Genomic DNA, 25218 nt, shown 5'->3' with positions numbered 1-25218 from the left:
CGTCTTTCGGCACATTAACATGAACATGTCATGTCGTTCTAGACTCTGATCTCTTGCGTTTTCAGTCTTTTGTTGAGCTGAAGTTTAGAGTATGAAACTACCTGTTTGTTGCAAGCCTGCGTGAGCCAGTTTTCATGCTTTAAATGAGGAACTTGCAAAAACACATGAAGATGTAAAGAGGATAGATGCACGAGGGATGAAGTCTGAAATATTTTTTTCTTTCCACACGCCATAAAATCCTTGATTTTTGATCATCTTTCTAAAACAATGTGTTCTATTCCGCTAGATCTTTTGGACGACAAAAGAGAAACCCAGAAGTTTTTGCTCTTTTCGTAGAGAACAGCTCAAACACATTGTTTTTTTTTGTGTGTGTGTGGGGTGTGTGTGTGTGTGTGTGTGTGTGTGTGTGTGTGTGTGTGTGTTTTTCTTGAGAAACTTCCCGGGGAGGAAGTCACGTCACACATGGAGACGAGGCTGCCCAGAGCGGGAACCCGGCTCACTGGGGCAGCAACAAAAAGGTTTAGTGAAGCGAAAAGAAACTCCAGGAGCGAAACATACATTAAGAAAAACAAAACACTTTATTTCCATTAAAAATGACTTCATGCTGCAAATGTAGGTAAACTCTTAACTGTGACCCCCGGTACTAAAGTTGGTGAAAACAGCTTGGAATCGGCTTCAACTTCTTCATCAGTTCAGCTCGAGGTCAATGTGTCTAAAATTAAACACAATTAGTTTATTGTTGTGCATGTGATGGTTCTGTTCTTCCCGTCACGTTTTGGTTCTCGGTTTTCTTTCTTTATCTGGGCTGTTGGAGGCTTCCCTCTCGTCTCCTCTATGCCGTTTCTGATCTCTGCTCCCCCTGCAGCAGCAACAGCGGTGCGGTGATTTATGAAATTCAGATTAATACGTATAGTTGGCCTCAGACTTATTTCTTAAATAAATGTGTTTCGCTTTTTGTAAACAGTGGCTTACAATGTTTATTTTTAGACATCTTTTGAATTTTATACGTTTTTGCCACATTCAAACCACAAACCTTAAAGCTGCAGTGCCTGTTATAAACACATTTTTGATATATTAAAACTCTCACCATGCCATAATGTATAATATGAGACAGATATTCTGTGAAAAAAAATCTACTTCCTCGACCTCCTCCTTGTGGTTCTAGTGCCATCTGCAAAAGAATCCACTGTCAGAAACAACCAATCAGAGCCTGGAGGAGGGACTTAGTGTTGTCAATCATCCTTGTGTATGTTTAAGGTCCAGGTAATGTGTGCAGTGATGGATTTCAAGCATTGTTTTGGATGTAGCTTTCATTTTTAAACGAGACTTTTGATTTTTTCTTTTTTTTTCTTCCATAGAGACATTTGTTCACTGTTTGCTAGCAAACCCCTGAGGCTTTCACTGAACAGCTGGATTTATACTGAGATTAAATCGCACATATTCCATTTACTAATTAAGTGACTTGGAAAGCCAGTTGACTGATAGATTGCTGAGCTCTATTGGGGGTATCAGAGCAAAACATGAAAAGTTCAAGAGCTGGTGAAATACTTCTAAAGTCATCGTGTGTTTCCTCTCAAATAAAATTCTCCCGCTCACTTTTGCTAAACGCTGGCAAAGCGGCGTAGCTTGTTTTCAGCTTGCCCCGACTCCTACAAAGCGCTCTGGGAGCTCCCTCCGTGACCTTGTTCTGCTCCGCAGCCAAAGAGCACATAATCACCCCCCTCCAAAGAAGGAATCAGGGCAGGATTGTTAAGCCTCAGTGAGACTCAGCATCACAGGGACAGATGGGTGAAAGAATGAACAAACATTTATTCATTCTTTTGTCCATCTGTCATTCACACACACTATTGTGGATGTGTTTGCCAAAGTGGGCACTATGATGCATCCCACCACCACACTGAGGTACACTGAAGTTGTTTTGATGATGCAATAGATGAGATTGCTAAAAATAAATGTTTATGGTGGTACTGTTTGTTTTAAATAAGAAGCCCACAGATTGTTAGTTTTTTAGAGTCTATTCTCTTTCTTCCCTCTTACAGCTGCTTTTTGTGTGTTTTATCCTGGTCGACCCTCTTGGGAACAAGAGCTCCCTTCACCTGCCTGTTTGTTTAAAACGCCTGCCTGAGCCCACCGAGGCGAGTCGTCTTGTTTGCGTCGTGACGCGGGCGACTTGCCGATGTCTTCGAATGTTTGTTGCCCAGGTCTCCTGAGAGACGCGCTGCCTCGTCTGAATCATCGGGCTTGTCAGTCACAGGGTGGGCCTAGTGAGCACTGAGCTGCGAGTGATTCAGGAAACCCGTGGAGGCAGCTTGTATAAATATGAATAATAGATTGCAGTTTGTTGATTATTGGGATGATAATTGTTCGGTTTATCTTTTTCACTTTTTTTAAAGTTTCGATTTGGCCTGTTAAAACAAGTTTACATTCATTATGAGTTTCCCCTTAGTTTCTTTACCTATTTTAGATTTGCAAAGTGAAGAAACAATCTTTTCTTCTGAGCAAATGCAGTGATGTTCACTGTATGTAAAATTAAGATGTAAAATTCTTAATTTCATAGATTTTTTTTTTACTCCGCTTTAGCTGGTGGGTCTTTCAGGTTATTGTTTGTATTGTTTGTAGCCACATAATTTCCTTTGGGATTAATAAAGTATCTATACCTAGCTAACTAGTTTCAAATGTGGTTAGCAACATTTGAAGCTAGCATTTGACAAGAAGTTGTCGAATGCTTGTAGCTAGCTAGTTTTGAATGTTAATATTTGGAACTAGTTAGCTAGTAAACGTTCGATAACAAGTTGTTGTCAAATGCTTGTAGCTAGCTTCAGATGTTGTTGTTGAATGTTTGTAGCTAACTAGCTTCAAATGTTATTGTCCACGACATTTGAATCTAGTTTGCTGCAAACACTTGATGACAACTTGTTGAATATTTGTAGCTAACTAGCTTGTTGTCAAATGTTAGCTAGCTATCTGAAATAATGCTAGATGACAACCTCCATACTCTTTCACATCACCTCCACTTGACACATGAAACTTGGACTCATTCAAATGTCCCAAAAGATATCAAGTTTCTGGAAATGAGCGAAGCAAAGCTCAGTTTATAGGCAATTAAAATTAACTGTACCATTTCTGAAAAAAATTCAGGTGTGGTCAAATATTCAGCGAGTCTCATGTAAATCTTGCTAATGACTGCAAAAAGCATACCTGCAACATTTATTCAAATGTTTATGTGGTGTATGTACACATCTAACCTTATATGCAAAACTAGTGCATATTAAAGAAATTCCCCAGTAAATTCAAACATATTCACCTCATTCTAGTTGAGAATAGTTTGTGTGAGTTTATCTAAACTTCTCATTGGCACTCAAAGCTAAAAATCTTCATAGCCCATAATCTCTTTTCTTTTCTTTTCTCTCTTTTCTGCACTGTCAGGGTTCCCCGAAGCTATGCCTGCCATTGTCAACCTCCTTTTCAATGTGGTACCCACCAACACCACCATCTCCTTCACAGTGGTGCTGCCGATGGTGAGCCTGATCTCTCTTTTCGCCGGGGTCGGAGGTCACCTCCTGCTGTGGCTGGTGCTGGTGAGGAACCCACGGAGCTGCTCTAATCCGAGCTCCGTCCTGCTCCTCAACCTCAGCCTAGCGCACCTTGGTGCCCTACTCACCCTGCCCTGTGTGCTCCTGAGCGCCAGCTTCCAGAACTGGCAGCTCTGCGGCGGGACCTGCGTTCTGCTGGGGTTCATGACTTTGGTGATGGTAGGAGTTGAGATCTTCAGCCTGGCAGCGTTGGCAGTGCTGAGGTATCGCATTGTTGCGCCACGGATGAGGCCGCCTGCTAGTTTGACGCAAGTGTGAGTAATAAATAACGAGGTCTGTTGTTGTTCAAAGGCATTGTCACAAAATGTTGGTCTTTTTGGATAGCATTGAAATGGAGTAAACATGTTCATTGTGGATCTTTTTTTTCATTATAATTTTTTGCTTTACTGGTTAAGTCATCTAAGAAAAGTAAAAAAATTTATACCTAGAAAATGACCTTTTTCCCCCCATAACCTGTCCCCAAATCATAAGTGAAACTGGATTGGGTTTTTCACTACAATATTTATGAAATATAAACATTTTGCAAGCACATAAACATATTGGAAATTTTTCCAAATCAAAAGTGCAATATGGATGTTTAAAGCTGTCACCTTACTGTGTAAAACTGATGCCAATTTGTTGTAAAGATTTTTATTGTTGTTAACGTCTAGACTCTAGAAGATTGTTTTTCTAGATTAAAAATGTGGAGGTTAAAAGTAATCACACAAACTCACCACATCCTACACGGAGTGATACAACGCAATATTATGGTAAATGTAAATGTATTTTATTTAACATGTTCAACAGAGTTCCAAGGTTGAGCTGCTGTCAAACTGTTTTCCTATCTCAAAACATATGTTAGAAAATATTTCTTAAAATTTGCTTAAATTTTAGGAAATTGCTTTTTGGGGGGTTGCACTATCTGAGCAAATTTATACATTTTACAAAACCACGGCTAGTACAAGTGAAAGGCACATTGAAAGATACTCAGCCAAACCAAATATTTTCAACTGTTAAAATGTGTAGAGATGCACAAAGATATTGACTGGTTGGACTATTTCCAGCTTGACCCATCCTGACCGCTGGCCAGCCAGTTGGAAACATGTGATCTTTTTTCGTTCCAATAAACATTTCTGACATAAAAAAGGGATAGATATGGCCTCCCTTTCTTTCAGTACCAGTGATTCATTCCTGTCATGGAGTCTGTTAGTTTCTTGATCTGTTGATGATCAACTCTTTGTGCAGCTGCGACTAATCTCTCAGACACGTTTGAGAGAGGTGGACTGTTTTCCTTCACTGTAAATCTCCTGTTGCAGAACTGTCCACGGTGAATTTCTCTTTAAGGGAAATAGGAAGCAGCTAAAACCTGCATTAGCAAGTGTTAAGTTTGTAAATATCTTTTTCTTTTATATACTCATTATTATCTTTAAGAATGGAGAGATTTCTGTTCTTTCTTTAAATATGTGTTTCTTGGAGTGATGTTTTACAGGAAGCAACAAGTATTCTAAAATTGGGAGCAGATACTAGATGGTCTGCAGCAAGAGTGATAACTGACGTGGCAGAATAAACAATGGATGATTAAGGGTCGAAGTTTATTAACCAGAGACAGAGGAACTGTACATGAGACCACGGAAACGCAAGCAAACTCATTGTTCTGTGGGATCATCAGTTCCTGCATCATTTCTACAGAAGGAAGTAAACAAGAACTCTGAACATTGCACTCTACATGACGGCAGCTTGTGGGTGCAACATACCTGTGATTCAAGAGAACAAAAGAAACAGCTACTCTATGTGATTAACTCAAGATAATCAAATAGGCTGTGTAACTAGGACCGCCCTAAGGAAATAAAAAGAAAGGGTCAGACAGGAGCTGTTTTAGAGCGGGTAGGACGTTGCAATTGAAGCATGCTCCTGTCTGTTCTCCTTGCAAGTAAATCTTAAACTCACTTGTCTCTTTCTTCTTTTCATGAGTGCTCAGATTCTTCAAACCTAACAGCAAGTAAAAACAAAAATGCTTTAGTAGAGTGTTACAATACAGGCAAAATATGAGCTACTAAGCAAAGTTATTTGGAACTTTAGTTTTCTACGTTATAGGAACACATAGTTGGACCCATGCCATAAAGCCATGAGCACGTTTGTTGAAGAATGTAGAGCAGGACTACTTAAAATGATACAAATTTCAATAATGTCTGCAGCATCTTGGCTCTTCATAACTTGGAGAACTTTCATAATTATTAAAGGCACTGATTCCTAAAAAGAAATTCCCTTTAGTGAGGGTTAGTAATGCATCCGGAGGGATCTGCATTGCCGATAAACTGAAACCACATGCAGCCGGCCATTCACTGCCTCGTAACATATTAAAGTTAATCTTTACTGGCTTCTGTGGGAGCTTCATTGATTTGAGATGGAAGACATCTAATTTAAACAGTGTGTCACATTAATCAACCTTTCTGTTAAGCTTCAAGCAATCCATAGACCTGCAATTTAATTTAGAGGCAAATTCACATTGGGACAGAGGACAGGTTTTTAATGGGAAATCCAACTGTCTCAAAGGTCGTTGCCTACGTGCGGCTTGAAACGCGTCAATGCGTTTAAGGTTGCCGTGGGGTTGGTGAAGCAGGTAACAGCTACATGATCAGATGTTTCCCCTGGAAGTCACTCTGAAGAGAGTGACCATGGAAGACAAAGTATGATGGATGGAACTGTATTTTGTTATATAGGTGCAGATTTCATCTCCACTTGCAAAATGTTTGGGGTATAGTTAGAACAGATAAAAGAATCCCAACCCATTAACATGTTAGTGATTGGAAACAAGTGGTGGCTAATATCTAGTCTCAAACTTTTTCTTTTGGGGTGTGATTCTATAAGATTTGCGTATCAAGAGGGACTTCTTGTCCCATCAAATTAACATGCCTCTTGAAGAGCTCTAGATTACATTATTCTACCCAGAAAATAAGCTTATATTCTGTCCCTGTTTTCCTAAGGCTGTGCACTGTGGTGGCCATTTGGCTGGTCTCAGTAACCATGGCCTTGCCGAAGGTCACCTACATCAACTTTGACGGCGGATGCACCTGGTCGGTTGGTCAACAGGAGTGGCTGTGCTTCCTGGTCCCTGCCTTCCTGATGTACTACATGGCGCCCCTCTTGTGCATCGCCATCAATTGTGGCCTCATGATCTCTCACCTCCACCGCTGCAGAGGCAGCCTAGTTGCCGACAGACGCAACAAGAAAGCCACTGCCCTGCTAACTGGCTCGACGTTGGTTTTTGCTGTCAGCTGGTTGCCGTATTACGCGCTCGAGTTCGTCATCGTTCTGTCCCCTTTCGTCAGTTCAGCGGCGTCTCCCACAAGCAGATTAGATACGGGCCCATCTTGGACTTTGTCCACTTTCTATCCACCAGCCGCTCCGTCCAGGCCCAGTGAGCAAACCTTGATGAGGGTCACGTTGCTGTGGGAGGTGGCCTCTCTGGCGGCCATTTTGTTGGTGTGCCTGGCTCCGTGTTGGAACCGTCCGCTGTACTTCTTGTTGTCACGCCCGGCTGTACACCAGCTAAAAGCTCTCCTGCCTTCTTTCATCTGAGAGTAGTTGGGGAGAAAGCCTGTGCGGCGTTGGCGCATTGCCGTCGTGTCTGACGGCGCCTGGCGTGGCCTCGGACCCACTCGATCGGCAAAGCCTGACGCACAGATTGACTCAGTGAAGATGGCAGCAGCTGTGCTCACTCTCACCCAGCTCACATGTGCCGTCAATGAAACGGCGCATGTCCAAAGACGTGATTCACAGGATGCACTGTTCATGTACGTACTGAGTACACTCATGGCTCTTGGCAACAATAAACTCTCACGTTGGATCATAATCAGACCCCATTCTAGGCTATAAACAGGGTTTATGTCTAAGATCACAATACCAGATACACTTAGCAACTTGCTGTCCGTTCAATTCCAGCTAGAAGAGGGAGTCAAACCGAATGGAAAATGAAAACTGAAAAGCCAAACAATGCAATTTATTTGTGTACCACAGCCTAAATCATCATTTATATTCAGGTCACTGAATCTAAATATATGGATTTAAGCTCACACACGGGACTTGAACTGCAGTAGTTTGCTTTTTTGGTGCTGAAGGGCATCAGCTAAACCTATCCTGACTGGCTCAACCCATTCAAGCAAATATTAACCAAAAATCCCCACAGGGCTTTTCCATACAAAACCCTAACCTCAATGAAAAAAACAAAACAAAAAACATCCGGCGAGTAGGATAAACGGCATCTGCATTGTGGAAAATTGGCTTTGCTCTTTGCAATCTGTTAGAACCTTAATACAACACAGCAATGCATCACAACATGCAGCGCAGGCCTGCAACCCCCATTACGGAGCTGTCTGACAGAGTGGAAACACAGGAGACGACGCGCCTTTAGAAATCTCCCTGGAAAGCTCGGAGGCAGCTGATTCTGGATTCAATGTCATGGTAATAACCTCGATGAAAAGAGGGCCCTTTGACTTTGACGCGCATTAAAAGACACTGGCTTGCTTGGTTCAGAACCTGAATGCTGAGAAGTGGGTATTAAAAAGAGATTTGACACAAAGTATTGCATCCGCTCTGCTGGGGGAAAATGACTTGCCTGGAAGTGGATCCTATCTGCATCTAGAGTGGATTAATATCACAATGTAAAGGTCATGTTGCGTACTGCCTGTAACTTGGTTATACTCATTAATGAAATAGCGAAGGCCGTATAATTTGTTTTGCTGTTTTCTATTGACGGCGCAGTTTTATGTGCCGCAGAGGTCTGGATGTATACATTTGCAGAGCTATTCACACCCCCTCAGCTTCTTCATGTTTTGTCACGTTACAACCAGGAACTAAAAATAACAATTTGGATGTGTATTTAAATTCAGTCTCTCTTTACTAAAAGAAACTGCTAATAAAACTCCAGTATTTACCTTTAGGATAGCTGGTATACTAGCAAATATATTATTTTGGAATTTTATGGCAGAAATTGACACAAAGCGGATAATTGTGAAGCTCGATAAACAATATGAGTGGATTACAAAACGTTTTACAAAAAAAAAAAAAAAAAAATCCAATAGGTTCCTCTCCTGAATTTTTCTGGAATGTTGCTCTATCCACCACAACTGGTTTCCTTTTCCCTGCTGAGCAAAGGTATCCTCACAGCATAATACTGCTGCCGCCGTGTTTTACTGCAGGGACGGAGTTTTAGAGTTACTCTATAGTGTGACTTTTGTTGAATTTCAATTCACTTCACAAGGTTTCTTATTGACTCTCTTCCAACAAAGGCTTTCATTTTCTTACGCACCCAAAAAAGAGCAGATTTGTGGAGTACATGAATAATCCTTTGGTGTTTCCATGGGGATCTTCGCCGTTTGCCTGATTAACGCTCCCCGTGCCCTCGCCTGTCGGTCCGGGTGACTGGCTTGTTTGTTGGTCAATTTTCAGGTTCGTCTTTCTATCTGACTTTTGGGTAAAGTCATTGAACAATGTTCTGTGAGATGTTTGAAGCTTTGCTGTTTGTCTTTTAAGCCAACCCTGCTTTAAACTTCTCCTCAACGTTATCCCTGACTCTTCTGCCGTTTTCTCCAACAAATCTCTGATGGCTTTACAGAATGGCTGCATTTATATACTGAGATTGATGCGGACAAATCCAGGAAGGTGACTTGTATAGGCAATTGGTTGTTCTGTATTTTATTCAGGGATATCAGGATATTGGATGTTACTGTTTGGTTTCTATTGCAGCCAAATTGACGGAGACTTGGGCTTATAACATGAAGCAATTTCAGAGAGTTGGAAAAAAAAAAAGAAGCAAAGCCATAGTCGTACATTCTTGTTTGTTTTCTTGCAGAGAATCAGATGAGAGTATTACTGGAGCGCTCCTCTTTGACTGATGAATGTAATGCAAATCCTGTTGAAGCCTAAAACATGGAACCCGCAATAGGGCAGGATAAGCTCTTTGAAAGTGTATCTCTAAAAGAGCCTCTATGTTACAGACCTTGGAGCATCCACTAATTAAAATAATCAGGTAAACTAAAGTGTGCTGCTGAATGTAATTTACATCAAAGGGGGATGCTGAACTATACAGATGCAAGAAAAGTACTGAAAACTCTGAACGGCTTCATCTTTGGTCAAGACCATCCCAGATGATGCGACTGAATTCACAAACCTTCGCCGATCACGTCGTGACTGACGGTGCTGCTTTCTTCAGTTTCTTGAGGCTGTTGTTTTGCTGTGTGACAAAACTGAAAAATATCAAACCACTTCCTGAAGATAAGGGTGAAACGAAAACAGGAAATCTCCAAGTTGGATCAAGATCACAAAATTTGCCTCTGGCAATGTATCTCCTAAGCGTAAATCACTCATTCTAGCTCCTAGCTGTAAGGGATGGGCGCCAGAGAGTCAGGCTTTATGTCTCTGTGCGTCCACAAGACTCAGTCATCCTCAGCCCACTTCTTTTTCATTTTTTACGGTCTTAGAGGTTTAAAAGCAGATCCTTCTAAGGACTTTTACCCTGATGACGAGATGCTACTTTAGAGCTTTTTGAACTGCATTGGCTGATATTTTTGTTTTTCTTGTCTCACAAAACTGTTAAAGGTTGTGTTGATTCTTGGATAAATTCTTGTTTTCCTTAAAACAGTGCTGTGGGATGTTCTCATACATTTTTTTTACTCCTATATTAAAGATTTAAGACACTTAAAATCACTCTGAGTTGGAAAAAAATAATCACCATTTAACAATAGAAACTCAGGAAGTGTTGAATATGTTTATTAAGCTATCATGTAACAGATTGACATAATTTGATCCATTTTAGATGAGCCTAAATGTAAAGTAAGTGTAGGGGAGTCGCTTCAAGCACTTGACATGCTAAGCTGAGTGAATCTTCAGTGCAAATAAAGCGTCTGCACAGCGTATAACATGATATTAAGTAGTGTTATTATTGGGTCATTATAAAAACATGACAATGGTATGATTGGTTAACTGAGAAATTATTTTTGTTATGTATGTTTCCTTATGGAGCTTGAATTTTGCTTGCACACACATGCACATCTTTCACTATCTGACCAGATGTAGATGTCCTTTATCATGACAGAGTGAGCTTAAATGTTGTTACTAAAGTGCCTGTATTTTCTATCTAATGTAATTTTGTATCGTAATAATGTAATTTTTTGGTAAAGTTTGCAAGTGTAACTCAGTGAAACATAAATTACCCTTCAGATTAATATTTTTTTCTCTGCTTTAATTTGACTTTAAACTCTTTTGCAATGTTCACCAACAAATGCACTCAATTTACAGCGTAGTAGAAAATCTGGTGTTAAATCCCTTTCCCAACGGCGCATCAACACTTGGCAGACTGGGATTGAACCTGCAACTTTAAGGCTGCAAGAGAACTACTTTTTCCACTAATGCACCTCGACAAAATAAATAGAAAGGTAGCGATAACATGAAATGCTAGTTACTTCTTGACCTCTTGACATTTTTTGAACCGCAGAACCAAATGACAACCCTAACCATCTCCATTACGAGGGACTTTTCTTTTTCTTTGTGCCGATATCATCTTGGTGGCTAATGAGATCTTTTATCTTCGTCCTCTGTCCGCACCCTGATCCTCTCATGCACCGCAACCCAGTCAGCTGCCATGTCTTGATGAGTCTGGCTTAATTAAGTCAGAAGATTAGTGAAAGCTTAAATTGTTTGTTTTTTTAAAAGTCGTGCTCAGCACGCTCCATTGATAGGCTCCTTCCCGTTTCAATTTAGTGTGTTTACGGAATCCCTCACCCATCTGCTGGGCTCCGCTGCTGAATATACGGAGCAGAATGAGCCGGAACACGGAGCTGAAGGAAGATTTAACATCTTAAAAACTCTGGGAGATAATCGTTAACAAAGGAAGTGATTTTCCATCATCTGGATGGGCATTTAAGTGATATCGATTTTTTGTGTGTGACAGCACTACTTAATGGCCTTATGGAGAATGCCAGCTCATTAATTGTCATTGATCGCTGTGTAATTCCCACGGGGAGGATTTATTTAATTCAGAGTTTATATATATCAGCAGTGATTCAAAAAGCCCACTTTTAACAAAGCCTGTTTATACCTACAGTCATCTTTGTCTTATCTCTGCAAAAGTCCCAAAAATAGTTTTTCTTTTACCTGAAAATATGACGATAAATTAGACATGCTAAAAATGTAAAACTGGAAATGTACGTTATCTCTTTTTCTAGGTTCTTATTAGACCCACTTTTGATCTCTTAACATTTTTTTTTCATGAAATAATAATTAGTATAAATAATTTGTCATTTGTTTGCATGCCAAATGTCACACCGTGTGTATTTAAGAAAAAATGCAATTTTTATTTTGTTAAATGTCTCACAGAGAAGTGTGGAAAGCCAGAGTAAAAATATTACTATTAAAAGTTATAGTATGCTAAATCCACAAAGCTATAGCTCGACGTTTAATTAGCAGAAAGAAAACTGTAACTCCAACCTCTCTGGTAGTTGAAATTCATTTTAAGATCTTATTACAAGAATGAGAAAAATGATTGCAGGAAAACCTACATACTTGATCTTTTATAGTGAAAATATTTTTCATTAAATGCTCATTCATCTGCTGTCTATACCTGCTGAACCTGAGGACACGAATCATATCAATAACTTGGACATTTCTTAAAATCTTTTGTACACTACTTTGGTTAACTCAATAGTCCTTTTAAACAACGGTCCTGAGCTCAAAATATGTCAATGTGTATTATTTTTGTGAAATCCTACCCCAGAGCTGAGAATGTTCAAATAACATTTAGTGTTTTGAGCTTTTATTCTTTGCGGTCAGAAATGTTTCATGTAATCAGTAAGCTTCTTCTAAGCCGCTTTAATGTATTTTTTATATAACTGAACCAAGTTAAGAGACACGCCAAAGTTAAAGAAAATTATCTTCTTGTCCGATTGGTTCTCATTAAAGTCGCAGTCAAATGAAATTTGATTCGCATCAAATGATGGAGGGCGGGGGAAGGAGTGATTAGCACAAAAAGAGAGATTTTGTGGCTTTGAGAGACAAATTCTAAGCCAGACTTTTGGAACAAAATGTCAGTAAAGTCAGTTTTCCTCATAATGCAGAATCCGTTCTCCACTGTGGACGGATCCAGACTGCAGGCAGGCCATCTACGCTTTCAAGCGACCGTGTTTGTGACTCCATGCGGCTATAAGTCACTCAGAACGAGGTGTGGAGATGTCTTGTGATGCTTTCGGGGGAAATAAAACACTCCCTTGACGAGAACCGATGTCAGGGATTTCAGTGAATGTGTCTCCATCGTTTACACCTTGATACACATGCAAGTCGTCATCCCAGCCAGGGATGTTTAATCTCCCTGCTTGAAGTCTGCCTGTCAGTTTCTTGTTACAGCAAAACAGAAGATGCATTTGTCTGATCACAGAGTTGGGACTTAAAGATCTCCTCAGTGCGCTGGGCTGTTTGCTGTGTGCTTTATGTCACCTTTCTGCATACCTGTCGATTGTGTTGAGCAACATTAGCTTTCATTTACAGTTTATGTTAGGTTAACAGTTTACTACGCCGCGTGTGCTTATATCTGAATGTTAGCAATCTTTTATATATTTTTGTTGCTTAGAGAAATACGCTTGAGTGAAGAATTCTGCTTTGATTTCGTTTCATTTTTGCATTTTGGTCCACATGTGTTGGTTATGTTCTGGTATCTGATTGCTTAATTTGGGTTTTCTTTTGTTCAGATTCTCCTTCCACTTCCATGTGGGCCACTGAAAATCTGGAGGAGCTGCACAAACCCACACCTCAGACGGAGGAATTTGTTGACGGCGTGCACTTGACGAATCTAGCCATTTTGGGAAAATAGCAAGAAGAATCCAAGCATATCGTCAATAAGTTATTTGTAATAAAAAGGGGAAAAAAATGCATCACACACTGAAATTATTTGAATGTTTTGTGCACAAGCCTTTCTTAGCGAGAGCATTTTCACGACCCATTCAGCTAGTCAGTTCCATACGAAGAAATTAGTCGCATGCATCTCTCAAAGTGGGCTTCAGCATGGTTTTTCTTCAGCAGTGGAGTCTTGCGTCATGAGTGTGGAGACAGGCCAACGAGGTCGGGTGCATTACTTATTGAATTCTTTTGGACCTGCTAATTCCAGGTCTTTCTCAAGCTTGTTTTTTGCTTCTCTGTAGCTGCGTTTCCATTACACGTATGAATAAAACTCTGATGATATTCCGCTCAAATCTAACCCCCCTCCCCCAAAAACCAACAATTTCACAATTAAGTAAGAAACACAATGAAACTCAAGTTTGTTCGCGCTACAAAACATTAAAAACTGCGCCGTGCCATCTTCCGGATGTTGACAACATCCGGTTGTTGATAGCAAGACTTGTGCGATGCAAAAAAGTGTTCAATCATAACACATTAACGTTATGAATGATTATTAGTAGGTAGATTTAGGTTATGATCTGACATTTTATCTTTTAAACAATTATTAGGTTGCTCAAGCGTTTTGAGACAAATACCTATTGATTGGACATTTTATCTTTTAGACAGTTATGTTACGTGAGGACACAGACGGAATATGGGGGGAGGTTTAGTTCCTCTGAGCATTGGGTTATATCGTACGCTCATGCCAGAAAACAGACCTTGCAAGAACAGGGAATAGCTGAACAGACTTTGAACAGGGTTATGGTATGATTATTTTGGGCTCCGAATAAAGACTGTTTTTGGGGGTAAAATCTCTGATTGCTGTCAAAGGTTTTAATGAAGTGTGGTCCCAAAGACATGTCTTCGCACTCAATAACTGTGATTCTTCTTTACCTCGCTGAGTCTTTTTGTGCCGGGTCACAACATTAGGAAAACAGAATTTAACCAGCAAAACTGTGGAACTGGGAACAAACTGGTGACGGCAACACGATGGCGATGGCAGAGAGTCGGCTGATGAACGAGAGAAACGAGATTTCAGAACACAGGTGAGAAGACGAAAAGCAAATTAGGAACTGCAGAAAAATTAGGAAGGCATAATTCCTTTAATTAGGAATTAGGAATTCCAAAATTAGGATGGAAAGAACTAAATACACAGACATGCAAACACAGGGATACACAGGAACGCAAAACCCAACAGATCGTGACAGTTTCTTCTGGCTTTCTTGGTAATGAGACACTTTTAAACAGGCCATCCGCTGCTGCTAACCCAGCTGATATTAATTTGCACTATGTGGCAGGAATGGTTTCTGGTCACTGATAGAAGCTGGTGTCACGATGTTCCATGCCTTTTCCTCACCTCTCTTTCTTTACGGGTACATTACTTTACTCTTTCCAGTTTTTTTTTAACACCTAAATAAACGTTTTGCATTTTTTGTTCTTGAAAGACGCTCTGTGACGTTTACTTACCGAGGTCATATAAGAAGGCATTTTTAGGAGTAAAAGTACATCGAAAACTACGTATCATTTTCCCTACACATATTATCTACTGCTTTTGTGTTGTGTGTCTGTCACATAAAATCCTGAGACGATATGTCAAAGTTTATGGTTGTAATGCAAAACAAAAAAAAACCCCAAATGGTTGAAAAGTTCAAAGTGTCTGAATATTAACGCTAACCCCGTCGCTGCAGAGAGAGTCAGCCTCTGAATGCTAACCAGTTCGCTCACCAGGATAAAATCAGGCCTAATTTTCAAAGTCCGTAAACAAGCGTTTCTACAGTGGAAGTCCTCCGTATCAGGAGGTAATTTGCAGGAGATCATGCTTTTTTAGCATTCTCATTTCAGCAGGAACCCACTGAGTCCATTAACACGATGCTGCCGCCTGAACCCATCGTTCAGACTGTTTTTATGAGTTAGCCGTCAGTCTCGTTGCTGAAATTGCTTGGTTCAATTCACCAAACCCCTGTGTGGACTAACAGCTAACGGGCCTGTGATCACGCGGCTAGTCTGTGAAATTAAATCAATCTGTGCCCCGAGAGCTGAAAACAAGCCTGAATCTGACAAGGACGCTGCTCCTCAGCTGATTTTATGAGGGATTTTACATAGAAAATCGCTCTGAATCCGTCTGAACCGTTTTGAAACTTTTCCCCCTCTCCCTCCCTCCCAAACGTTCATCCCTTCGGCTCTTGCAATGAATGATTGACTCCGCGGCGCAATCTGAAGGCTCACCCAGCTCCTGTAAACCATCTTTAGAATAAAATAAATCCTGCTCGCATGTGCTCTACTTCACTTGCCTTCCAGCAGAGAGATTGGAGCTCGATTTGAAAGGCCAGGGGCAGAAAAGTGTTGGCAGCAAAACCTTTCATTTCAATGTGGGTGCCCTCATTGTTTCTTCTTCTTCTTCATTCATTGTTCCACCAAGGAACCATTTTCTTTTCGTAGATTTGCCAATGGCCTTTTCTGCAGATTCATATTATATATGTAATCATTGAATTTAATTCGTCAATATCATTGCTTAAATTTGGCATAATCTCCATAAGTTTGTCACTTGCTATTTTATTATACATTGCCCAATTAGCCTCCCTCATTCTCCATTTAGGATACCAATTTTCTTCAACTACTACCTTAAAATCATGCAACTAAGGTAGAATAGTATAGTGATCACTTCCAAGGGGGTTATCATTAATTACTACCCATTGACTAATTCCTGCTATCTGATCTGACACTATAATAAGATCAATTGCAGATTCTGCTCCATGTCCTACATCAAATCTAGTACCTCTTTCATCATTTAGACAAGTTAAATTATAATCATCCATAAATTCCTCAATTATGTTCCCATTTTCATCAGTCCTTTTACTCCCCCATAAGGTATTATGAGCATTAAAATCTCCACATAAAACATTTCTTCCACTTTCCTTCACATAAATACTATCGAGTCTTTCTCTACTTATTGTTTTTTACAAGGGTTATAAAGATTAATTATATTAAATTTTGATTTACTACCTCAACCACTATTACTTCTATTTCTTCATTTATATTCAAAATAAATGACTAAATAACTAAATAACTAATTCCCTTCTGAACAAATATAGCAACCCCTCCTCCTACATTTGGATTTCTATCTTTACGTAGTGCTGTATATCCATTAAGAATGAAATCAAGTGATGGTTTTAACAAGGTTTCTTGAATACAGGCTATATTTGGTTTAACATGCAGTCTTTCAATAAAAAATTTTAACTCTTGGCCATTAGCAATTAAGCTTCTTGCATTCCACTGTAATATGGATAAAACCATCAAATTTCCCCATTGCTGGACTGTTGACTTTCATTTATCCCAGCTGTTAAAACTGCACTGATTGACTCAAAAGACAAGTCTTCCATCTCAAGGTATTTTTCTGCCGCTTTAATTATTATTTGAATTCGCTCTGTTCTACTATCTGTCTGTGCTGAACAATTTATTACTTCCACAATAAGTGCAACAAATTTCTTCTTCTCCACCATCATTGTACTTCTTGACGTTCTCTGGCTCTGCATTTGCTCTGTTGTTTCAGATGGAGTTTGGGGCACAGAAATGCTTTAAGCATTAACATTTAAATTACTTACTGTTTTAACTGCATCTGCATAGGCAACTTTCTCCTTTGCGCGTGTATTTTGTACCTGCACTGCTCTTTTATGAGCTTCACATCCTTTAAATGCAGCACTATGTTCCCACCACAATTACAACACGTTAACTTAGTTCCTTCAGAACATTTTCCATACTCATGCTCCTCTCCACACTTAGCACACCTCGTCTTAGCTCTGCAAGCAGCAGCAATATGTCCAAACCTTTGACATTTGTAGCATCTGGTTGGTGGAGGAATGTATTGCCTTACTGTATAACTGACATACCCAATCATCACTTTTTCAGGTAATCTATCCTCTTCTAGGACTAACATAACTGACTTACTAGGACTTTTAGCTCCTTCACTTGTAACAAACAAGTGTTTCACTTTAATCACCCGAGCTCCTTTTACATTACCTTTAATCTCTTGCTCCGTCAGATCAGTTGATACTCCAGATATTACTCCCATTACTTTTCCTTTGTCCTGCCATATTTGTGGCTTGATTGTTTTTCACAATAATGTCTCGCATCTCATCAGTCCCTGCACCTGATCTCTGTCTCTGCGTAACACCAGTAGATTACCGTCTCTTAACGTTTTGACTGCTTTCACCTCACCTACTATTTTATATATTGCCTCACTTATTTTTAAATTATTCAAAGCACATGGGTTCTGGAATCTAAGAATCACTTTAATTACATTTCTTTTATTTTCCTCTCTTTTTTCTTCATCAGATTCAAATCCTTTCCTTTTCTTAATTCCTCGGTTCAGTTTGCCAGTCTCCTGTTTTTGCACATCTTTTATAATAATCACTATTCATACTACAATTATCTGAGTCATCTAATTCTTCCATCGCTCTTCCTTGTTTAAAGTAATCTGCAATTAACTCCAAATTACACCTCCGTCAGTTTAACTTTAACCAACAAACGCTTCAACGAATGCCCTCCTCCAGCCGCAACAACCCTTCTCCCTCATTGTTTCTGACTTCGGCTGCAGTTTAAATACATTTCCTCCGGTGTCTTTGGCAGCCAGCGCCCTGGATCGTTCAGCTAATCAAGGATTTAAGCAATCGGGGGATACTTTATATATCAAATCACGCCTTGAGCTGAAATTTGTCAACTAACGTCTTGGATGTTCCAGAAAGAAAGGATTAAAAGCAAAAAATTTCATTTTATTTGCCTGGAAGCACTAGCAAATTCTGAACATGTAACCTTATTTCCACAAAAGTTGGGACGTTTTCTGGAATGCCACAGCAGCGTTCAATTGAGATTAAGGTTTCGTTAAAGACCTAAGCATATAAATCTGCAAAATACTGCTTATGTGTATTCAGAAAGTATAAACAAATCTAAATTCTACAGCCACCAAAAGTTCAAAAACTTAAAAATGAGAAAAATGGGATAAAGCAGAAACATTTTTCACGCATGTGATATCACTGTAAAAGATTCAACATTCAGATGAGATGCCTGACAGATTAAGGTGTCAGGGTTGGATGGGTGTAAAAAAAATTTCCACCAAACGCAGAGAATCTCATTTGTATTTTAGGGTTCTTTAGCATCCTGTCAAGAATATGAATTAACATCTATCTTCCATTCAATTGAAAAAATACTTTACCACTCCTAAAAGGACATTAAATGTTGTTGTAACTCGTATTATTGAAGATTTGCCGTAGAATGTGACAGCTGTGGGCAGGAAGGCTCTCCTGTAGCAGTCTGTGCTACAGAAACTCTGAAAAAGCCGCTGATTGAAGACGTTCTTTTGATGTATAACAGTGTCTTTGAGAGGATGGTGATCGGTGGGAAAAATGCTATAATTTTATTTTTAATTTAAAAAAAAACTATAGTTTTTTAAATTACTGTAAAGTGGTAAGATGATGCTCTTGAGCCAACGCTTGCTAGCAGTTAATAAAGTTATTGCATTTCATTGCAAATTTACAGAAATAAATAATCCAATCCCACAAAGGACATTCATTGTTTCTGTGCTTAAAAGTTCATGAGAACTAATCAGTTTTTTTTTCCGCCTCGAGGTTTCTCTCTGCTGCCCTCTGGCGGCCGCTCTCCATAGTTGTCTCCCATTTAAATCCTTGGTGAAAGGCAACATACCAGGTGAGGTGCACCCACAATGAGGAATCCTCAGATAGCATAAAGCTGATGGATATTAATTATGGCAGGCGGAAGTGAGGGGCACTCCTTTACTCCATTACTGAACAACCCCTGCCTACCCAACCCACTCTACTCTCACTGAGGGACGCGCCTTTACACACACAAGGAGAAAGAGAGAGGAGAGGAGAGATAGATGCAGGTATTAGCAGGAGGTGGGGAGGGCGGCGCTGAGACACGACCGTCCAGTGGGACAAGGAGAAACACTAGTGGGGATGTGTTGCGGAGCTGCTGTCTTTCCCCAAGCACATTTACGGCGCTACTTAATCGGAACGCAGGTGTATCCTCCTCTCCTTCCTCCTCCACAGAGCTACTACCGCCTATCCCAGTTTCCCACGCGCCGGGGCAGGAACAACAAGAGCACGGTTAGATGAGCGCGCGCGCTGCTTCTCTGATCCCGTGCGCCGCTGTGAATGTGACGCCGGGTCCTCAGCCGGCGCAGATGACCTAAAGGCACGCCGCTCTCCCTGCTCCATAAAGAGAAGGCTTTTATTGACCACCATGGCTGACCAGGTAAGAGGCGACGCACGTTTTCCACCCGCACTCTCACCACACCTCTTGACACACACGCACACCCCGTGCGCTCTGCGCTGGGGCCGAGAATAGACGCACAGGTGGACAACACACACAGCTTCTCTCACATTATTTTTCCTGAAACACATTCTGCTATATCTCACGTGCTCACTTAAACAACCCGTGCTAAAGTGTCAGGCATTTGTAAAACCGTAACAAATGGACTTTGAACTAACTATAGCATTTAAACAGTCACATTTTCCTTCCCAATTATTCCTCATAATTTATGCTCTGTTTCTGTGAGCATGCCAAGAATTGCCGCATAACGAACAGAAGCCACTACTCTGAAACAGAGTACGGGAGGAGAGAACACAAACATTGCCCGTGGTATTAATTTTGCATTGTCTGCCGTTGTTTGCCCCAGTTTCTCCCTGCAAGCCTGGTGAGGAGCAGATTGACCCCTGACACACTGCCTCGGCCCGCCCGGTCACGGCTTCCTGTCTCTGCTGCAGACACTCGAGGCATGCCTAATTGATTAGCTCGTTCAATTAGCCTAATTGAGGAACCCCCGCTGATTCCGTGAGAGTGATTGGGGTGCGCAAGCGTGTGTGTGGGTTTGCGTAAGAGATAGTGCAAAGGTGCTGTAGCTGCCACACCTCAGCTGGCATCTTTATAGACATAAAAGCGCTACAGTATACTTAAGTATATGCAATATTATGCTATATTGTTCAGTGAATCAGTAGACTGCGTGGCCTTAGTCGACATTACAACTATTTGTTGTACCCTCCTAATAAAATAATTGTAAGTAAGCTATAGTATAACAATATTACACACTAAATCCTGCTCTATTGTTGCAGGATTTAGTGCAACTACGACGTCAGTATTTGCATCTTTTTTGGCTGAAAAACAAAAATCTATTCCTTCTCAGTTTGCTTTGCTAAGCTGCATTTATATTACACAAAGTGGGGCATTAATTGTGAAGGAAAATCACATGGCTTACAAAGTTTTCACATTTGCCGTATTTGTGTTATATCCATTTTACTTTGTGATACCACTCAGCAGATCCAAACACTTTTTACCTGCAGCGACGTAAGTATGATCGGTATGAAGAGATAGGAATTTATTTCCTATTTTTCATTCCAAAATAGGTCCAACTCATTCAGCTAGATAATAAGAAGTCCCTAAAAACATAAATTTTCAATTGTTGCCACTAGTTTGGTTTCATTCAGCCAGTTGCCTGAATAATTCTAACACATGAATCTGATTTGTTTTAAACTACTGCATTGCAGCTTCAGTTGAAAAGCAAAACCACTCCGCAGTTTCAAGTCTTTTCTTAACACCTGTTCATCCAGGATTGCTCTGTGTTAGGCATCAAGCAACTTCCTGTCAACTTGGACCAGCTTTCTTGTTTTACTGAAAAAAAAAAGAACATCCCCATCTCAACTGAGGATTCAATAATTCGGATATTGTTTCATAACCTAACCATCTTTCTCTATAGCATGTCTGCTGTTTTGGTCTTCATGATGCGGTTTCCTCACTAAACCTCTGAACGTTTCACAGGGCGGCTGTATTTACACCAACATTTAGTCGCAAGTTATGGACGCTGTTTACTAATTTGGTAACTTCTGATGACAATTGCAGTGGATTTATTTAGATGGCATGCAGAATAATCCAATTTTTTACCCTGTACATTTCTACTGCGTACAACAGCGCACCACAATCACCGTATTTCACAGCTATAATCCACTCCAACACATAGTTACAAACAATATATGCATATCTGTTAACTATACATGACATAATATATTAAATTACACATCGGTTTATCCTTGGTTTATACTGTGTATTAAAGGTAGCACGTGGAGCAGTCACAGACTTGTCTCTCAGGCTAACAGGATCCAGGTTAGGGTGATTGATGAATCTAATTTAAGTTGTAGGTGTGAGAGAGCAGAGCTGCCTCTCTGTGTTAGCAAAGTGATGGACAGGCGACCTGTCCGCGATGTACTCTACTTCTTACTCACTGTCAGCAGCTGTAGGATCCACACTTCTGTGCATATATACATTATACATATAAACCTGATTGCTCCCTGCACCACCAGACATACTGGTGAGGGCAATGTGTTCCTTTATACAGTTTTTAACTAGCTAGCGGAAAATGTTTGACATGATAGAGATAAGCTTGCAACTAATGATTCATATAGTAATCAATTAATTTATCCATTATCTTGATTATAAATAAATTAATCTGATAAAATAAATTTGCACATATTTTACAGTCAGCCCCTTAATTTCTTTTATGCAATATTAGAAATATAGTAGAAGATACATTTTAGGCATTAAATTGTTTGCTAAAGCTAAAAAAAAAAAATACTTTTGACATAAATATTTTATCTATGAACTGATTAATAATTGGACAGCAAAATGTACTTAATAGGAGATTTTTATTTTATTTTATTATTTTTTTTACAAAACTTTAACTAGGTGTAGAACATATTTACAGACAAAGAAGGTTTTTGTTCATCTTAAATGCCAAATGAAGAAAGTTTTCAGGCATTGCTGGTGGCTGTGACCTGTGACCAGTCTGCAACAGTGCTTCCTGCCAGCCGAATGCAAACACATGCAGGTGTATTGTTGCTCCTTACCGCTTGTGTTGACAGCATTATCCCAAGGACTGGGAACTAAATCTTGCTTCAAACTCTTAAGATGGCCTTAACTGATGGAGAAGATAAGCAAAAAGATTTACTGAGGTTCAAAAAGACCTTTCCAGAACAAAGTGCCAGTGTTTTATATCTCTTAGTGTTGTGTTCCTTTTATTTGCTGGGGGGAGAATGACGTGGTTGTTCCCCCATTACACAACATGGTCTGTGAAATAAATACTATATGACACTGAAAAATATTTTCAGGCTTTGTATGGTATTGCATTATTTATTATAACATACAACCACTGCTTGATTTTACAGTACACTACAACATTATGCAGTGCACTTAAATTATTTATGCACTATTTCACACTTAATGCTTCTTGGTATGCTGTGCTATTGACACACAAGCAATTTTACAACTGTGGGATATGTTTTCATTTATTCCAACCTTTGTCGTATTTTATTAATTTTAAGGCCAGTAAGGAAGCGCCGAGGTCCTATTGTGTACTCAGGGGATGCGAAAGGTAGACAAAGTTCTCACTTCATTTACACCAGAGCAGTCAGTCATTCTAATGCAGCTCAGCTCAGCTTCCCTGAGGTTAAGCCCAATGTTTCCTGCTTCTGTCTACTGTATCAACCACCCAACAAAAGGTCTTTACCTTCAGGAATTGTAAAGTCTGCCTCCGACAGAGCTGTGGTAGAGGAAATGTATTAACCTGAAACAATTGGACGAGTTCAGGTTTGGTATCGATCGCTGCCGTCTACTTTTGTACCTGTGTGGCTTACTTATTTATGGAACATGGTTCAACACAGACATTAAACCAGGTGGAATCCGGGCCGCATTAGTTGCAGTGTAACAATACTTTTAGCTCATGAGACAAGATGGTTCACAACATAAAGTTTGCAAAAGCAAGACATGATGTCCTTTTTTAAAAAGAAATATGATCAATCCATACAGTCTGAAAAAGTGGTAGTATCTTTAAAGCTTGGGTAAATTTTTTTTAGTATATTTGGTAAAGCTGTCACCATGTTGTGACAATATAATATGAGAGTCTGAAAAAATTGGGTTCCTCTGCCGTCTCCCTGTGCTTCCCCTGCTAACTATAGAAGTACAGCCTTCAGAAACAACCAATCACAGCCAGGAGGATGGTCTTAGCGCTGTCAATTATGCTCGTGTATGTGCCTCTCTCTTGCTCTCTGCAAGTTGTTTAACAGAAGCTGCAGCTTCTGTTAAATTTGTAGTGGAGGCACAAAACTCTGAACCAAATGCCAACTTTTCAATTCTTAGCAGCTAATAGTTAGCTAGTCATGGTATTCTTTAAGTACTTTCAAATAATTTAAATCTGACTCATCTTGTGCTTTTTTTTTCTGAACACATCAACTCAACAGGGCAGCTTATTTCAAAATAAAAGAGTCATCCATTGTCATTGTTGAACATAGTTCACAAGACCAAGTCACGAGTTCATGGCAAAGTGCTTCTCAAGACAGACTGGCTAATGTCAACAGATCTGGTGACATGAGGTCTCATTCCAGCTTGCTCATTAGTAAACCCGAGCTTGTTTTATTATTTCATGCCAGAATCAAATTCTAATGAAACAGTTGTGTTGTATTTTACTGAACTGTTTATTTTATTTTTTTTTACGTTATCTTCCTCTTTTCTCATTTTCTGTGTCATTGCCCTTTGTGTAATTGCTGGTGGTGTTTGTTGAATTTGCCACGCACAGACGCTGAGCCACAGACACTGGGTGGTGCTTCTGGAGCTGGATTAATAGCTGTATTAATATTGATGAGGGTCATCTACTGTGGACGTGCTGCAGTTGCATATGCATGTGTGCAGAACCATAGATTCATCATGTTGACTCTCTGGCACACCACTGTTCAGTTATGCTCCACAGTGTAGAAATTGCATTTTCACTTGATTTCATGCTGCAGTCGCCATGAACAGTGTATAGTCGCCGGCGCCTCCGGATCACGCTTATACCTTTTGTTACACCGAGCAGAAGCCTCTCTGTCTCTGTCTGTCCCTTGTGATACTTCTCTTTTCTCAGGTCTCCACCTTATTCATTGTCTTTATCAGCCTGCTGTCTCTTACAATCCCTCAGCCCCTCTGCATGTCCAACTCATCTCACTGCCCAGCAAGCCAGCCTTACTACCTCTCCTTTCTGTTTTGTGCTTTGACTCTGTTCTTGTCTATCAGGATCATCTTCCTCACCCTGGAACCTCACCTTCAGTGTTATCACCTCCCTCTTCTTTGCGCACACACAGGCACCATGTGAAGGCATCCCTTCAGCAAATTTTCCGCCGAGAACATTTACTAGAACAGACAGTGCTTAGCGGTCTGACAGGTAGATGTGCTTCAGAAGCATTTTAAAGCTCGCTCTCCATCCAAAGAAACCATATGCCGTCGACTTGCTCCCCTCCTTCCTCGTACTTGCTCTTACGTTTTCTGTCTGTCTCTGTTTAATTGTAGTACAGTATGTTTCTCACCACGGCGCCACCCCTCCGGCGAGGGAGCACGCCTCTACCCGTCAAGCACCAGCTGCGGCGAGAGGAGGCCGTATCCGACGACTGCGATTGGATATCGGGCCTGGAGGAGCCCACCACGTTGCCTATCAGTGACACAGCGGTGCCTCGAGACGACTCCTTCAGCCAGTTGGCGGCATCCCAGCCGACGTACCAGAGCCATGGAGGGGCGCTGAGGATAGTGCTGCTGGGACAGAACGGCGTGGGCAAGTCGTCGCTTGCCTTATCCCTGGCCGGACAGTCGGACAGATCGCTCTCTATAGACTCTGAGACACAAGCTTGTGGTAATG

General features: G+C 40.4%; 1 protein-coding gene and 1 long non-coding RNA gene across 2 annotated transcripts in view; one reads left to right on the top strand and one right to left on the bottom strand.

Moving 5' to 3' along the window:
* Positions 1-4694: 4694 nt before the first annotated feature.
* LOC114146046 (uncharacterized) lies at positions 4695-17848 on the bottom strand. Its single transcript, XR_003595832.1, has 3 exons — positions 17153-17848; positions 16497-16507; positions 4695-4705 (listed from the first exon to the last, which is right to left on the bottom strand). It is a non-coding gene; the product is annotated as an uncharacterized LOC114146046 (long non-coding RNA).
* A 1403-nt stretch (positions 17849-19251) lies between these two features.
* The window catches only part of rem2 (RAS (RAD and GEM)-like GTP binding 2), a 54864-nt gene continuing 48897 nt past the window's right edge, over positions 19252-25218 (top strand). Inside the window, exons 1-2 of the mRNA XM_028021701.1 lie at positions 19252-19763; positions 24876-25212. Coding sequence (XP_027877502.1) covers positions 19752-19763; positions 24876-25212 — 349 coding nt within the window. The 5' untranslated portion in view covers positions 19252-19751. The remainder of the gene's footprint in view (positions 19764-24875; positions 25213-25218) is intronic.

This window comes from Xiphophorus couchianus, chromosome 6, assembly GCF_001444195.1.
Source record: "Xiphophorus couchianus chromosome 6, X_couchianus-1.0, whole genome shotgun sequence".
In the NCBI taxonomy this organism is placed as follows: domain Eukaryota; kingdom Metazoa; phylum Chordata; class Actinopteri; order Cyprinodontiformes; family Poeciliidae; genus Xiphophorus; species Xiphophorus couchianus.
The sequence above is the reverse complement of the archived record's forward strand: the minus strand, read 5'-3'. Positions and strand labels throughout refer to the sequence as shown.